The sequence below is a fragment of the Oncorhynchus mykiss genome, chromosome 2 (genome assembly GCF_057628025.1).
Source record: "Oncorhynchus mykiss isolate SJ-2025 chromosome 2, ASM5762802v1, whole genome shotgun sequence".
NCBI lineage: Eukaryota > Metazoa > Chordata > Actinopteri > Salmoniformes > Salmonidae > Oncorhynchus > Oncorhynchus mykiss.
In genome coordinates, this window is record NC_143023.1 from 47,267,522 (window position 1) to 47,286,366 (window position 18,845).

The 18,845-nt window shown below is 41.0% G+C and overlaps 1 protein-coding gene across 3 annotated transcripts in view; it reads left to right on the forward strand.

Moving 5' to 3' along the window:
- Positions 1–18,845, forward strand: part of cpt1ab (carnitine palmitoyltransferase 1Ab (liver)) — a 75,364-nt gene that overhangs the window by 52,710 nt on the left and 3,809 nt on the right. For all 3 annotated transcript variants that reach the window (XM_036933595.2, XM_036933608.2, NM_001246330.1), the window contains 6 exon segments: positions 7,404–7,599; positions 14,042–14,230; positions 15,011–15,116; positions 15,268–15,384; positions 15,554–15,718; positions 17,074–17,205. In XM_036933595.2, the coding sequence (XP_036789490.1) occupies positions 7,404–7,599; positions 14,042–14,230; positions 15,011–15,116; positions 15,268–15,384; positions 15,554–15,718; positions 17,074–17,205 (905 nt within the window).

Sequence of the window (18,845 nt, forward strand, 5' to 3'; positions counted from 1 at the left end):
CCTGAGCTGGCGGACGAATGGTTCTTGCCTCTCTTCCTGCTGGAGGTAATGCATGTTGGTTCCAATCTTAAAAGTAACAACAAAGAAAGTTAGCAGGTATGTTAGGAAATGCCTTTGTCACACCATCTGGATAAGGGTATTTCTGTGCTGCGCCAGAAACTCTAAATGGGAAGATGGAAACTCCATTCAATTTGTATTATTATATTCCTCTTTTATTTACAAATGTCTCAAGTCTCATGACGTGACTATGACAAGTGGCTGTGTCTAGGCAAATTTGTATTTAGCTGAGCCTGCTAGCTAGCCAAATTTTGGCTATTGCTGTGAAGTCACTGAAATTATTTGAAATAATGATTGAGGTAGCTACAATATGTCATCTAACTCAACATTTGACTACTACAAGCTCATTTAAATTACTAACTTCTTTGTTTTTTGCTGTCCAGTGGGAGCACAAGTGGACATTTGACTTGTGAACTCATTACATGACCAGCGTCTCGCCAACAACCCTAGAAATGTGATTTTTACCCTGTGTTATTGGGTGTTGGGCCATCACGAGCCGCGAGAACTGCTTTAATGCGCCTTGGTATAGATTCTGTAAGTGTCTGGAACTTCCTGTGTGGAAGCACCCCATGCTTTCAATATACTCAGTATCCTTTATTTACTCAAGTGCTTCCTTTATTTTGGTAGTTTCCTGTAGAATGGATGTAGAGGTATCGCTCGAGTTGCACCAAAATTGAATATAACGTTGCGGATGAAGTTCAGAATGACACAATTTCATGTGCCCTACCTTTATTCTTCTATGAACGGCGTTGGGTTTAGCGCTAACCGACCGTTATAGAACATCTAAAGACTTCCATCACTGTACTGCATCACTAGACATGCCCGTTTCTAAAAGGACGTATTTGGGTGTTTTTGGAGCCTTTGTCCATGTTTTTCAGGGGCAAATGATACGCAATAACTGATCGCGATGAGGCATAGCCAGCTGTGAACTCTATTACGTGCTTCCAACAACCACAGTGAATATGACTGAGCGTACTGTATAATGTTGCAATGGTAAAACATTTGATCCGACACAATCATTTTGCCTAATGTGCATAAACATTTTTTTTAACCAATTATGAAAGTTGTTAAAAAGCGTGATTTTATAATATAACGATTATATCAACACACTCGTCACTCCTGTTCAACAACTTAGAGTAGGCACTTGCCGGTAATGTTGCATAAAACGTTTGAAAGGTCTACAGTATAATTTTCATTGAACACAATAAAAGTTAACATGAAAACATAGATGCCTTCAATTGCCTAGTTATTTTACAACGTGATATGCAACACTAACTCAAAAAAGTTCTGGGACACTGTAAAGTCCATGGAGAATAAGAACCCCTCCTCCCAGCTGCCCACTGCACTGAAGATAGGAAACACTGTAACCACTGATAAATCCACCATAATTGAGAATTTCAATAAGCATTTTTCTACGGCTGGCCATGCTTTCCACCTGGCTACTCCTACCCCGGTCAACAGCACTGCACCCCCCACAACAACTCGCCCAAGCCTTCCCCATTTCTCCTTCTCCCAAATCTGCTCAGCTGATGTTCTGAATGAGCTGCAAAATCTGGAACCCTACAAATCAGCCGGGCTAGACAATCTGGACCCTTTCTTTCTAAAATTATCTGCCAAAATTGTTGCCACCCCTATTACTAGCCTGTTCAACCTCTCTTTCGTGTCGTCTGAGATTCCCAAAGATTGGAAAGCAGCTGCGGTCATCCCCCTCTTCAAAGGGGGTGACACTCTTGACCCAAACTGCTACAGACCTATATCTATCCTACCATGCCTTTCTAAGGTCTTCGAAAGCCAAGTCAACAAACAGATTACCGACCATTTCGAATCTCACCATACCTTCTCTGCTATGCAATCTGGTTTCAGAGCTGGTCATGGGTGCACCTCAGCCACGCTCAAGGTCCTAAATGATATCTTAACCGCCATCGATAAGAAACATTACTGTGCAGCCGTATTCATTGATCTGGCCAAGGCTTTCGACTCTGTCAATCACCACATCCTCATCGGCAGACTCGACAGCCTTGGTTTCTCAAATGATTGCCTCGCCTGGTTCACCAACTACTTCTCTGATAGAGTTCAGTGTGTCAAATTGGAGGGTCTGCTGTCCGGACCTCTGGCAGTCTCTATGGGGGTGCCACAGGGTTCAATTCTTGGACCGACTCTCTTCTCTGTATACATCAATGAGGTCGCTCTTGCTGCTGGTGAGTCTCTGATCCACCTCTATGCAGACGACACCATTCTGTATACTTCTGGCCCTTCTTTGGATACTGTGTTAACAACCCTCCAGGCAAGCTTCAATGCCATACAACTCTCCTTCCGTGGCCTCCAATTGCTCTTAAATACAAGTAAAACTAAATGCATGCTCTTCAACCGATCGCTACCTGTACCTACCCGCCTGTCCAACATTACTACTCTGGACGGCTCTGACTTAGAATACGTGGACAACTACAAATACTTAGGTGTCTGGTTAGACTGTAAACTCTCCTTCCAGACCCATATCAAACATCTCCAATCCAAAGTTAAATCTAGAATTGGCTTCCTATTTCGCAACAAAGCATCCTTCACTCATGCTGCCAAACATACCCTTGTAAAACTGACCATCCTACCAATCCTCGACTTTGGCGATGTCATTTACAAATAAGCCTCCAATACCCTACTCAACAAATTGGATGCAGTCTATCACAGTGCAATCCGTTTTGTCACCAAAGCCCCATATACTTCCCACCATTGCGACCTGTACGCTCTCGTTGGCTGGCCCTCGCTTCATACTCGTCGCCAAACCCACTGGCTCCATGTCATCTACAAGACCCTGCTAGGTAAAGTCCCCCCTTATCTCAGCTCGCTGGTCACCATTGCATCTCCCACCTGTAGCACACGATCCAGCAGGTATATCTCTTTAGTCACCCCCAAAACCAATTCTTTCTTTGGCCGCCTCTCCTTCCAGTTCTCTGCTGCCAATGACTGGAACGAACTACAAAAATCTCTGAAACTGGAAACACTTATCTCCCTCACTAGCTTTAAGCACCAACTGTCAGAGCAGCTCACAGATTACTGCACCTGTACATAGCCCACCTATAATTTAGCCCAAACAACTACCTCTTTCCCTACTGTATTTTATTTATTTATTTATTTTGCTCCTTTGCACCCCCATTATTTTTATTTCTACTTTGCACATTCTCCCATTGCAAATCTACCATTCCAGTGTTTTACTTGCTATATTGTATCTACTTTGCCACCATGGCCTTTTTGCCTTTACCTCCCTTATCTCACCTCATTTGCTCACATCGTATATAGACTTGTTTATACTGTATTATTGACTGTATGTTTGTTTTACTCCATGTGTAACTCTGTGTCGTTGTATGTGTCGAACTGCTTTGCTTTATCTTGGCCAGGTCGCAATTGAAATGAGAACTTGTTCTCAACTTGCCTACCTGGTTAAATAAAGGTGAAATAAAATAAATAAATAAATAAAAATATTGAGCTCCAAATGGATAACTTGAAATAACATGATGTAGGTTATTTAAACGATCTAAATAAATGGAAAGTGGTGACCCTGGCCTTGACCCCACTCTCCGTGGGTGTCTGGGATATGTAAGGGGTTGGGATATGCAAGAAACACATTTCCATTACACACTTGTACAAATGTGAAACGGGACAAATATAAGCACCCACCGATTTCATTTAAACGTTCTTAACGTTTAGACAGCAATTTTTAAATTTGTTTTCCTTTAAAATTATAAGAAAATAAAATGCATAAAATAAAATTCACGTCAAATCCTATTGTGTGGTACCCAGCGCTGGGGGGCAATGAAGTTCTACCGCAGTCATAATGTAGGCGGCATCTGGAATCTGCTTTGGGTAGGTGACATTTTGTCCCGAAGACAACCGTTAATTCCTGTTGACTCTGGTGTTGCTTCCATTTTTTATGTGCATTATCGACTCGTAACAAAAAATGTACCTAGCCAAGTTTTCCCTCCGTTACACGTCTCTCACTTAATGTCGTTTTTTGTTATAAGTCTCTCACTCAATTTTGTTCCGACCTCTCCCTACACACCCTCGTGCTGAAATGATTGCCTATGAAAAAGTCTAAATGATAGAATACACAAACAAAACTGTAGACAAGCTACATTCCTTAGAAATTCAGGACAGCTTAATCAAAATGGTTGATTAAATTAGGGAAATATGTGTTCCAACCACAAGCTGCAGTTTTGGAATAATAAATGCCTCTTGTCTATTTTATGCTTTTTCTAACTGCTATAGTGTGCCATTTAGAATAGGTCCCCCCTAAACCTAGGCACGTTCTAGAATGAAATCTGCAACAACAAAAAATTGGGGGGGGGGGGGGTGAAGGCAAATTGCGTATTCATTAGTCTAGGGGCCTAGTTTGTTTCATGATTAACAAAAGCCTGCCCACCAAGTTTAAGCTCACAAATCAAACACAGGGCAAAGGAATACACACCATATGCTGGTATATGTTAACTACGATGAAGTGCGGAGCGCTTTATATCCATGGGAAATAATTTGAAAGAGTCTTACTAACATTACAGCATTGTTGCATCATTGTTGCATTTATGATGGGACCTGTTTAATGCTAGTTTTGTGATAACTGCATTGTGATTTTAATTTTGAAGAGGAAATAAAACAGTTAGGGATTTTTTTTTTCCTTTAACATTCACACCCCTAGCCTATATAAGTGCACATAAAGATGAAGGCAAATTCATCTCTATTGAACAACGAAGAAATCGGTCAATTCTGAAGTCCTATTATGTCAGCAAAATATAACAAAAATGGTCTCATTGGCAACCCAAAATTCATGCCAATCACTGGATTAGGTTGCATATCAAAATATTTTCAATCATGCATTCCTGCTTGGACATGTTAGATGTAACAACTTTATTATTGAACACCATCTCAGTAGTCTGCTACACTTCTTAATAAAGCGTTGTGAATTACTTTAAAATAACATTTACATACAAATATACGTTTAATAAAGGCTTTAGATGTATGGCAGCATAATACAGCATATTATTATAGAATAATATGTGATCATTGCTACAATATCTTTATCATCACTATTATCCTGTATCTTCTGGAATCATGGAAGGAGATGATGACTCAAATCTTTTCTATTGGAGTGCCACCAAATCAAGGGCAGAAAACATTTGTGGCACCAGTGGCAGCTGGGGAAAATATCTGGAGCCCTGTATTAGCAGTTTTCGTGTTTCATGTCAGTTGTAATTTTGGGTGAACTATCTCTTTAAGTCTTTGCCATCTTGGAGATGAACAAATAATCAAAGGCTAAGGTCACATTGGACAGCTTTAAGGAAATGAGCTTCAAGTCATGTGCGATAAACTGGGTTTTCCCCTAAATGTTCAGAGTCCAATAAGGAAAAAACACACTCACTGACCTAGTCTCTGTTTGGATCGTGCCCACAAAGGAAAACTTTAAAAAAAAATGTTTTGCAACAGAAGATGATGATGATGATGATGAAGAAGATGATGAAAATGAGTCCAGGTAGTCGCTCCCTGTTTCAATTCCTTTTCCTCCATTTGGTGCCAAATGAACACGATGGACTTCTGTCACCCCATGAATCTCAGTAATGATTCACTTTCAATTGCAGTCAAATAGCAGTCACTCTTTTCCAGAGAAAATCACAGTGAGTGATTTCAGATAAGAAGATTGTAAAAGAATATTTCAAACCCAGTTTTTAATGGGAGATACATTTATAAATTAGATATGACCCACCTTAAGAAACAAACCTAATATCCGGCATAAGTAATCTATCAATGTACTAACTTTCTGAGTTAGTACTCAGATATCCCTTTAACTCGTTTGGAGTTTAGAGGAAATCTGCATGCTCATAGTCTAGATGTTGCAATTATGTAAAATATTTCATTAGTAAATATAGTGTAATATAATGTATGACACAGTGAATGTGTGCGGCTCTGTAGAGATGAACAGAGGAAACTCCTGAAGAAATGAAATTCCCAAAATATGACAAATATGATAAAAGCAGAAATGTCACAAAATATTATTTGTAGTCAGTCGTGGATCACCATAATTGAAAACAATGTCAATATGGATATATTTTAAAACAGAGGTACATTTGCCGTGGGTGCAAGTCTGTTACTGTCTCCATCTCCTTTTCCATTGTCTTCCAAAACAGCATTTAAGTAGTGTTTTAGTAACATTTTGTAGTATATTAGTACAGTAGTATTTTAGTAGTGTTTAGTAGTTTTTTTGTAGTTGTTTGGCTAAGCAATGAGATAATGTTGTATAATGCAGAAAGCCTAGCACTCAGCCTACATCCAATCCATAAACACCCAAGTAAAGATAAAATTACTCAAGGTGCAATTAAACTAAGCAGATAGCCTAGATTGTTACCTGGGTGCGAGGTTGTTGTTTTCGGGAACAAAGCTCCATGGAAAAGTGTCCCTGGCATCCCGTAGACCCCTTTGCCCTTTCTCCATTCCCCTAACTGGGCAAACGCTTGTTTGAAAGCACTGAACACCGCCATGTCTTCACACCTTTCTTCAAAAATAGAAGATGTATTATTTATGTGTGTTACTCCACAAACAATCGTTTGGACTCGCACCCAAAACCATTACCCCCATTCCATCCCCACACTCCCTAGTCACACTGCTTTAGATTGTGGATCGAATAAACCAGTCCCCTTGACTTTTTCTTATTCAAGATGAATATCCTTTGAAAAGTGGATAGATGTTCACTTGAATAAGAAAAACTGTCTCTCACAATGTAGATGACTATGGTTATCGACCCTCCTGCATGATACTTATGGTGTTTTGGTATTTCACAGAATGGGACTACCACCAATATTGTTTTGCTTTTGTTGTGGATATTTTGACGCATACTTAAATCGGCTTATCAATATTGTCCAATTCCACAAAATTCACCACCTACAAACTCCCTATACATCTTTATTGGATTATTATAACTTTAAGTCTTAAGCAGATAAAGCTCTGTGAAATGCCTGTCTCTCTTTACCCTCCTCCCCCCTTCCCTCTGAGATCACAGAGCTATGCCAGCACAGCCATCCTAATCATCATTAAATTATCTCTGACTAGGACCAGTGTTTACAGTACATTGTTTACGTACAAGGAACCCAAAAATTATACATACAAGCAACCCACCAATCATTACGTTATTTCACTTTGTTGTAAACTTGTTGTAATGATGTCATTTCAACCAGCTTTACCCGCTGGGAAGGGAATTTTGTTTCGGAAACTCATAAATTAGCTGTTCTGCCTATCCTTGCACCCTCTCCCACTTTCACCCTCTCCCACTTTCCTCTCTTCCCTCTTTCCCTCCCTCCTTTGAGTATGTCCAGACACTATTCAGCATGTGGACGAGAGCAAGCACATCGCCGTTTTCAACAAGGGGCGCTTCTTCAAGGTGTGGGTGTTCTACGATGGGCGCCTGCTGTTGCCGCGGGAGATCGAGCAGCAGATGGAGAGGATCCTGGCTGATAAGAGCGAGCCCCAGGAAGGGGAGGAGTACCTGGCTGCGCTCACCGCAGGGGAGAGGTGGGTGGGGCTTCTGACAGGAAGCAATGTCATTACGGCACCTGGGACATACTCACTGGCTTGCTACACTAGACACGTAACTTATGCCAGTGTAGCAGTTAAAAAAACCTACTGTTTTCCTGATACCCCAATGTAGCTCCTATGTTAAGGTACATTTATTTTGCCCTGACATGGGACTATTAAGTACTGTTGCTTGTTTGTGAATTCAAGTTCAGAGCAGTTTGACCACGAGCCGGATGCCTTTGTACCTAATTCCCCTGGTGAATATTGAACTGACCCGACCTGCTATCACACTACGTTTGTGTGCATGACAAGGGACCACTAATTGTACCAGTAGAAATTGCTGTCAGTATTAAGTTTCCATTTTACGGCATGCAAAGGAAAAGTCACAGTTGAAACGTTTACGTTTTGTTTGTTATTGGACTTGTTTAAGTAGTCCTTCCCTTTTTCAGTCCATTGTCTTTCGTTGGGTACCAAATTATCATGACCCTTGTCAGTAATGCACAATGATGTAATGTGTGGAGCATTTCATAAAAAAATGTAACTGTGTGTAGGGCTAATATGTGACCCACCACCTCAATTCGGTCTAATGTAGCAACATGGTGTTTTTTTTTACATTGGACAAAAGTACAGACTGAATGTTTTGCATTCCCAAGTCCAACTGGGGTATGTGCAATACCATCGGGGGTACGCCAAATACAAATGTGATTCATATTTGTTTTAAAATTCATATAAAAAAAAATCTTTGTTTTATTTTTTTTCACGTTTTCAAACAGTCCATTTATTTTTTCCAATGGCGCCATACATTTGGGTGAGTTTTTTTTCTCATCTGAGTAACCTCATTTCGCTGCCAAAAATAAAATGAAACTATCTAGTGTTCAGCGAAATAACAGAACAATAACAAATACAGGTAGCCTAGTCAAATAATTAACATCCAATCAAATTAACCGTTACTCTCTCGTGGGAATTCCACTAATGGTCCGTATGTAGCCTAACGTGTCTGCTGCTCATTCCGTTTGCTCGAAAATTGATAAATGGTTAAGAAAAAGTAAGGCATGCGTCCATAGAGACACATACCAGCTCTACTGGCAGTACTGCTACTACCAGCAGGACTACACCTGCACCTGTCGACGACACAAGTTGTTCTGCTTCCACGAGCACATCCAATGCTAGCATCAGTAATTCTACATTTGTTGTTAGCCCAGCTAGCATGGACACTGACAGTTGTGAATCTGATGCAGCCAAAGAGCTACTGCCCCCTAACCCGGGAGAAGCCCTGAACAACAGACACAGACGTTGTTGGACCATCGAAGAGGCGCAAATATGATGAGAACTACATTGATTTGGGGTTCACTTATATTGGGAGTAGTGCCTTTCCTCAGCCACAGTGTGTTATATGTGAAAAACAACTTGATGAAACCTTCACTCTTGCTCGGACATTTAGAAACAAAGCATGCCAATTTGAAAAATAAGCCACAGGAGTTTTTTGAGCGAAAATTAAGACACCTTTCAAGTAGTAAGACATGTATAAAAGCAACAGATACCATTTAATAAGAAGGGGCTAGAAGAGTCTTATATGGTGAGTGACCGAGTGGCTAGGACAGACAAGCCCAATACTATTGTGGAGGACTTCATTCTTCCTGCTACCACAGATATGGCTGGGACAATGCTGAGGGAAAAGGCCCAAAAAACTATACAGACAATGACTTCATCAAACAACACTGTTTCACGACGCATCAGTGACATGGCAGGAGATGTTTTGAAACAATTACTGCTTCCCATACAAGCCAGTGAATTCTATGCTTTACAGCTGGATGAGTCAACAGACGTGGCAGCTCCTGGTCTGTTACGTTTAAGAAAGACATCCTCTTCTGTAAACCAGAACAACAGGAGAGGATATTTTTTAAATATTGGACAGCTTTGTGACATCAAATGGACTTTGGTGGTCAAGATGTGTTGGTATCTGTACTGATGGCGCAAAAGCCATGACATGGAGACATAGTGGAGTGGTAACGCGCGTGCATTCAGTTGCTCCCAACGCCACTTGGGTACACTGCAGCATCCACCGAGAGGATCTTGCTACCAAGGGAATGCCTGACAGCTTGAAAGACATTTTAGACAATACAGTGAAAATGGTTAACTTTGTTAAAGCAAGGCACCCCGAACTCTCGTGTATTTTCTGCACTATGCTTTTACAACATACAGAAATGCGCTGGTTATCAAGGGGTAAAGTATTGACACATTTTTTTTTAAATTGATAGACAAGCTTAAAGTTTTCTTTACTGACCATCATTTTCACTTGTCTGACATCTTGCATAATGACGAGTTTCTCACACGACTGGCCTATCTGGGTGATATTTCTTCTCACCTGAATGATCTGAATCTAGGATTACAGGGACTCTCCACAACTATATTCAATGTGCGGGACAACATTGAGGTTATGACTAAGAAGTTGGAACTCTTCTGTCTGCATTAACAAGGACAACACACAGGTCTTTCTGTCAGTGTATGATTTTTTTGTGTGCAAATGAACTCAAGCTTACGGACAATGTCAAATGTGACATAGTGAAGCACCTGAGTGAGTTGGGTGCACAATTACGCAGTTACTTTCCTGAAAAGGATGACACAAACAACTGTTTTCATTATCCCTTTCATGCCCTGCCTCCAGTCCACTTACCGATATCTGAACAAGAGAGCCTCATCGAAATTGCAACAAGTGGTTCTGTGAAAATTGAATTTAATCAAGAAGCCACTTCCAGATTTCTGCATTGGTCTGCACTCAGAGTATCCTGTCTTAGCAAATCGCGCTGTTAAGACACTAATGCCCTTTGCAACCACGTACCTATGTGAGAGTGGATTCTCAGCCCAGGCACAGACTGTGTGTGGGAAATGATTTAAGACTAAGACTCTCTCCAGTACAACCCAGCATTGCAGAGTTATGTGCATCCTTTCAAGCACACCCTTCTCATTAACCTGTAGTGAGTTATTCACAATTTTTGATTAACAAATAAGGTTTTATATTTAAGATGGTTAAATGAAAAGCAAACATATTGATTATTATTATATTATTATTTGTGCCCTGGTCCTATAAGAGCTCTTTGTCACTTCCCACGAGCCGGGTTGTGACAAAATCTCACACTCATTCTTATGTTTAATATATGTTTTGTATATTGTGTGTGTGGCAGGCTTACAATGACTGCAAAAATCAACATTTGAGAGTGCTCTGACCCTGATGCTAGAGGGGGTACGCAGCTGGAGGTTGAATGTTTGAAGAAGTACGGGACTATAAAAAGTTTGGGAACCACTGGTCTATGCCCATTCAGCATTGTTCACACCCTCTTAAGCTATATCCCCACCCATCTCTTTAAAGATTCACATGTGAGGCCATGTGTGAGTAAGGTAGTGTAGTGAACAACCAAAGATTTCAAGACTAAAAGTAGTGAATGTAGTAGAAAAAAGTAGGTGTAAAAATGGACTTTATTTAGTCCTTGGCCTTGATCTGTCACGACTTCCGCCAAACTCGGTTCCTCTCCTTGTTCGGGCGGCGATCGGTGGTTGGCGTCACCGGTCTTCTAGCCATCATCGATCCACTTTTCCTTTTGTTTTGTCTTGTCTTCCCACACACCTGGTCTAAATTCCCTCACTACATGTGGTGTATTTAACCCTCTGTTCCCCCCATGTCTTTGTGCGGAATTGTTTATTGTAAGTGCATGTGCATGTTTTCTCTGGTGCGCGACGGTTTTTTACCCATTTGTTTGTTGTTCTGGTTTCCGGTGGTTTTATGAATAAAACTGCTCCGTTGATTACCCAGTTTTGCTCTCCTGCGCCAGACTTCCCTTCCGCTAGTTACGCACTCCCTTACAACATCCTAATCTGACTTTGATGCAGGTCATGTTGTTCTTCACATTACCGTCTCTGTTAAACACATGCTATATCAAATAAAATCTAAGTTTATTTGTCACATGCACAGGATATAGAAGGTGTAAACGGAGTGAATTTGTTATCTGCATAGTAGCAATATCAAAAATAGAATGTGTCCAGAAAAAAATATATATTGTATAAATCTTTTATAATTATCAGATGATGCTTACCCAGACACACTTGTCTAAATTGATGGGTCATGTGAAAGAAATGCTGTAACCACCCCCCAGCCAAATCTACTGTAGCTAAGAGGATGGGTCACTATTGTCTAGGCATGCACATGTTCAAAAATAAAATAGATGGCCATAATCACATTAGCTAGCGAGACAGTAAGCTAACGTTCGCTAGCTAGCGAACAGTATGCTTTAACTTGCAATGAAAACAACTTTCTGACAAAATTTGAAACATGTCATATCTGAAAATGTAGCTTGACCCATATACAGTACCATTCAAAAGTGTGGACACACCTACTCATTCCAGGGTTTTTCTTTATTTTTAAAATTTTCCACATTGTAGAATAATAATGAAGACATCAAAACTATTTAATAAAACATATGTGATGCGATTCAGGAAACTAGGCATGTGTCGCAAGTAAGGACTTCACAGGAGAGCCATTTGAACATAAAACATATTTTTTTATCAAAATGCGTTTTTTGGCAGAATTGCCTTTTTGAACATGTGAACTTTGATGTGCCTTAATAACAAACTTGTATGCCATCTGTAAATACAAATACAATTGTTAAATTACGAGCCTTGTTGGTTAAGTAGCAACCTTCCCACTAGCCATGATTGGCTGAGATATTGAGTGGGCTGGACATGCCAAGAGAGGAGTTTGGATTGGTCGGCCATAGAAGCTCGTCAGTCTGTGTTGGTAATCCTGCCGAACGCTGATTTAAAAAATAATTATGGTGTAGTTGAGCTGCATAAGTGAGTGTGCAAGGCTGTCATCAAGGCAAAGGGTGACTACTGGAAGAATCTAAAATCTCAAATATATTTGGATTTGTTTAACACTTTTTTGGTTACTACATGATTCCATATTTGTTATTTCATAGTTTTGAGGTCTTCACTATTATTCTACAATGAAGAAAATAGTAAAAATAAAGGAAAACCATTGAATGAGTAGGTGTGTCCAAACTTCTGACTTGAAAATGGCTTTCTCGCAATGATCAACAACCATCTTGAGCCTGAAGAATTTTTAAATAATACTGTGCAAATATTGTTACAATCCAGGTGTGCAAAGCTCCCAAAGAATTACCCAGAAAGACTGACAGCTGTGATCGCTGCCAAAGGTGATTCTAACATGTATTGACTCAGGGGGTTGAGTACTTATTTAATCAAGATATATTAGTGTTTTATTTATTATTATTTTTTATTTTTTACAAATGTTAGAAATGTTCTTCCACTTTGACAAAATAGTATTTTGTGTAGATCATTGACGAACTCAGTTAACACAACAAAGTGGAAAAGGTCAAGGGGTGTGAATCCTTTCTGAAGGCACTGTACATTATCTACACTGTATAATGTGCATTCGGAAAGTATTCAGATCCCTTGACTTTTTCCACATTTAGTTATGTTACAGTCTTATTCTTAAATGTATAAAAACAAATCTTCAATCTGCACACAATACCCTATAATGACAAAGTGAAAACAGGTTTTTAGAAGTTTGCAAATAAAAACATAAATACATAAGAATTCACACCCTCATCCTTGAGACATTTCTACAACTTAAAAAAAAATGTTTTTACGTTTCTACAACTTGATTGCAGTCCACCTGTGGTAAATTCATATTCAAGAATATGGCTGTAACGTAACAAAATGTTGAGAAAATTAAGGGGTCTAAATCCGTGTGACAAATTTGGGTAAGTAAGTCTCTTGACGGGGCAACAACATTTTGGAAAACAGTTTAATCTGTGTTTTTCAACGATAGGTGGCGATAGTGAGAACACTGGTAGAGTTTTCTTTGACAACAAAGGAACCGAGTACATGGCACCAACTGGAGAGAGGGACAAGCGGCTTGAAGTGGGATAGTTCTACTAACTACCTTATCGGTCAAGCCCAATTGTTCTCGTATTTAATAAAACCCGTGCCATCTGAGTTGAAGAGTTAAGGATAGGTTCGCCAAAAACATCCGACCATTTAATCTTGTTGAGGGCCAAAATCTTGTATTATGGAAGTTATCAGTTGTACGTGAGCTGCAGACAACTGCCAAACGGAGCAGTTGCTATGGCTACCATGTACTGTATATATTCTGGTATTGATGATGGCTACTCACGCAGAGCGGGGGACAGATAGATGAGCAGCTAATGGAGCAAGTTATTTCTGATCGTAAAAGTGAGCTTGGGATGGGCATGATTGTTATCAGGACGGGACAGGAAAGTTCCGGGTTTATAGAACTATTGTGGTATCAGGACAGTATAGGAAAAAAATTGACAGGACAAGACAGTACAGGAATCTTCACTTCTGAGTCAACCTCTAATGTCCACTCCACTACTCCTATTTGACCTCTAACCCTGCTCACCAGGACACCATGGGCCAAAGCACGTGAAACCTACTTCAGAAGCGGCAAGAACAAGCAGTCACTGGATGCCATTGAGAAGGCTGCCTTCTTCGTAACCCTCGACGACTCAGAACAGAAATACGAGATCGACAACCCGGTGAAATCATTAGACAGCTACGCCAAGTCCCTCCTCCACGGCAAATGCTACGACAGGTGAGTGGCTGAAACCAGTCAAAGGTTGTGATTGAGCAATTTCCAACCAATGACAGCCAATGAGGACAGCTCAGGCTATCAATTCCACTGAGGAATTATAACAATTCCCACTGGGCACATACGTCAATTCAATATCTAGTCCACGTTGGCTCAACGTAATTTAGTTGAAATGACGTGGAAACAACATTGATTCAACCAGTGTGTGCCCAGTGGGTTATGTCACATTGTGCTGTTTCTTCAGTATACCCTGGTCCAAAATCTGTTTGTGCGGTTTTGCCAACTGCTATGGTCATTTTCACGACAAACAATTAGCATGGGAGTTGGCAAGACAGCACAAACATATCTGGCACTAAGCTACTGTTTCTGTAGGCCAGTTACCATAATCTCACTGCAGTTGCTACATCCATTTTTAGCCTTTTAAATTGATATTAAATAGCCTCCTCCATTGATTATTGAACAATATAACTTACAGATGACTCATGAGCTTAGTTCAGCAGTCATACCCTATTAAAAACCCAAATATAAGCTTGTTTTACTCCTTCCTTAGCTTTTAAACAAACAATGTATAGCCTCTAAACATGGTTAAAGCTATAATATTGATATCATGGATGGTCTGTCCCTGTATCTATAGCTCTGTCCTTGAGTTTGAGAGTGGTTTCATTTCTCCAGTCCCATCACTCAGCGATTTAGTAAATCATTGGCGGGGTGTCTACTATGTTATTGTTCAATCTGCAGAATGCCCCTTTAAGGTACATTTTACATGGTGCTGTGCTTCCCCAGGTGGTTTGACAAGTCCTTCAACCTCATCGTCTTCAAGAACGGAACCATGGGCCTGAATGCCGAGCATGCCTGGGCCGACGCACCAATCATAGGCCATCTCTGGGAGGTATGTCCCATACAACAACCAGTCTGCTTATTTGTGAATTGAGCATTTGGCGGGCTGTCCTTTTAATATATTGTGAAAGATTTTCAATCCAAAGGGTTGAGCTCTGGTCATTGTATTGTCAATTATGTTGCCTCTCACCTCTGTCTCTCAGCAAGTCTTGTGCATGGACCCTCTGGAGCTGGGCTACACTGAGGAGGGCCACTGTAACGGGGAGCCCCACCCCAACCTGCCCGGACCCCAGAGGCTGCAGTGGGACATCCCTGCAGAGGTTCTATTTCACTTTCGTCAGAACTACTGCTAACACTACTATTGGCTATGTCAGGGGCTAGCAACTACATTAAGCCTTAGGCCACATCTAATTGGCTTGTGGGGACAGATTTGGCCCATGGGCCACCAGACTTGTGTTCTATGTTAACTTGTGATCTTGTGATCCTCAGTGCCAGAGTACAATCCAGAGCTCTCTGAAGTTTGCCCAGGCACTGGCAGATGACGTGGACTCGCACATCTACCCCTTTAAGGACTTTGGCAAGGGTCTGATCAAGAAGTGCCGCACAAGCCCGGATGCGTTCATCCAGATTGCCCTGCAGCTCGCACACTTCAGGGTGAAGGGACTTCCAAATATATTTTATGATTATTCTGGGTTCGACCTTCACGCAAATAGTCAGACAAGCAGAATATAGATTTAACTTGTCAAAGTGAACAAGTAAAATAAAACAAACACATTTCATCCGGATAGGAAGTGATGTGTTGCGCACTGTAGACTCCAAGGTTTCCCTTGTATTTATTTATCAGCTCCGCTCCGCCACACCCCCAAAAATATTGAACATATTAAAAAAGAATCTGTTAACATGGACTTTGAAGATGCTAGAACTGTCCACATGTACTTTTCCTCTACAACAGCTTTCCATTGCTACTACATTTCTTTCTCAACTCTTTAAAATGAATGTTTTATTGAATGTAAGCGCTGCGCTATTCACCGTGAGTGCGTAGGGGCCAAGTGTAACACGGGTCAGTTGTAACAGGTAGTAGTCACTGTGTTTTTTGGGGGGATAGTAAAGTCATCAATATGTTGCTAACTTGTAACAAGACCATTTTTAGAGTTTGGGATCTAGCTAATGATTTGCCCAATGGGGGTATGGATATTGGCAACCCCATGCTTCAGCTTTTTTATTTAGCCTTTATGCAGCGTCAGTTGGACTACAGATGTTAACAAATGTATTTATAACTAGCCCAAGATAGTTCATCTGTTTTCTGGGCAGAACAAGCAAGGAGGTGGGCAAAGTCAAGCACGAGCTTGCGAGGTCTTATTGGTGCGTTTCGAAGCATGTGTTTGCATATATTTCCATTAGGGAATGCCTCGTCTGTGAAGTGCGCGTGTGCATGCACAACCTAAATTCCGCCTTTGCACTCCTTCTAAACAACAAAACATTTGAAAATGTCAAGTCTACAAAATGCGGTGTACTGTGTTCATAACAGATTGTGGTTGTGTGAACGGGAAAAATGTATTGAGATCAGATGTGTCATCCATGAAAAAATGAGCAGCTTAGATGGCGTCCGAGTCATTTTAATTTAATTCATTCTGCAAGTAGAATGTCCATGTTCTATACAGTTCTTTCGTAATGTAACATGCATTCCAAACGCAGAGCTTTTGAGCGGTTATTCCTAAGACATTCATTGTACTTTACAGCTTAGACCCGAGGCTAGAACCAACGATAACAGTCGTTATTGTTCTCCACTGTTTTTTTTGTAGTTATTGTTGTAGTGTGAACGCTGACGTTCACTTGAATTAGAACGATTTCTGATATTGTTATGGTTTTCGTTACAGTTATCGTCCTAGGTGTGGATGGCACTTTAAACTGTCAGGGAAACTGCCCCTAGGAGTACAAGGCAAAAATTAAGCCATGATGTGTAACAGCTGAAGGCATGTTTATTATTACATACTGTATGTTCTCTGCAGGATAAGGGCAAGTTCTGTCTAACGTACGAGGCATCGATGACACGGTTGTTCAGAGAGGGCCGTACGGAGACGGTGCGCTCCTGCACCATGGAGACCTGCGCCTTCGTCCGCTCCATGATCAGAGACGAGACGGTAAGGGTCAGGGTTCACATCGACCCCTCACCTCACCACATCCGCCTATGTCGCACTTCCACATCTGCGGTGAAAGGTGACAGAGCTAGAGCAGTGTTAGTCAGACCATGAGACATCCCGAAAATCAGTCTTCTCACAAAATCATCTGTAGCGTTCAAACGGTTTGGCCTACAAACTATTATGAAAGATGAGACTCATGAACACGATGGTGTTCTCCGTTTTGCGCTACAACCCCCACAAGCATATTGAGACTCGTCTGAAGTTGGTACAACCGATCTGCCAACTTCCTTCTGCACAGCACTGTCCTAACAGGTTGGGCTACACACTAATATGACTCATCTGTGCAAAGGTGAGACTCTCACATACATGTCAGTTATTTTGCTTTAAGACACCCACAGGTCTCAAGACTTGTCTGAAAGTCCCTCGGTACCAGTTAAAACATTTATGGAAGTATTAAAGGACACTGTTTAGTGGCAGAAATAAGGGGTTAAATATACAGTACTGAACAAAAATATAAATGCAACATGCAACAGTTTCAAAGATTTGACTGAGTTACAGTTCATAAAAGGAAATTGAAATTGAAATGAATTCATTAGGACCTAATCTACGGATTTCACATGACTGGGCAGGGGCGCAGCCAATGAGAGGGAGTTTTTCCCCACAAAAGGGCTTTATTACAGACAGAAATACTCCACAGCACCCCCTCCTCTCCTCAGACAGTCCCACAGGTGAAGAAGCCGGATATTGAGGTCCTGAGCTGGCATGGTTACACGTGGTTTGCAGTTGTGAGGCCGGTTTGACATACTGCCAAATTCTCTAAAACAACGGAGGCGGCTTATGGTAGAGAAATGAACATTCAATTATCTAGCAATAGCTCTGGTGGACATTCCTGCAGTCAGCATGCCGATTGCACACTCCCTCAAAATCTGAGACATCTGTGGCATTGTGTTGTGTGACAAACTGCACATTTTAGAGTGGCCTTTTATTTTCCCCAGCACAAGGTGCATCTGTGTAATGATCATGCTGTTTAATCAGCTTCTTGATATGCCTCACCTGTCAGGTGGATGGATTATCTTGGCAAAGGAGGAAGGCTCACTAACAGGCATGTTAACACATTTGTGAATAACATTTGAGAGAAATAAGCTTTTTGTACGTATGGGACATTTCTGGGATCTTTTAGTTCAACTCATGAACCATGCGACCAACACTTCACATTTTGCGTTTATATTTTTGTTCAGTATACTGTACATGTAGAAAAAATCTTTCATATCTCTCAGATATAAGACAGACACTTCAGAACAAACTTATTTTTGTTGTTCCATGTAGTGAATCTGTTATTCAATGCGTTTGTATGGGCTAATAGCATTAAGGCCACCCCCAAAAATTATACATATTTTTTTTAGGAGCTACTATCTTGTCTCATCGCTACAACTCCCGTATGGGCTCGGGAGAGACGAAGGTTGAAAGTCATGTATCCTCCGATACACAACCCAACCAAGCCGCACTGCTTCTTAACACAGCACGCATCCAACCCGGAAGCCAGCCGCACCAATGTGTCAGAGGAAACATCGTGCACCTGGCAACCTTGGTTAGCGCGCACTGCGCCCGGCCTGCTACAGGAGTCGCTGGTGCGCGATGAG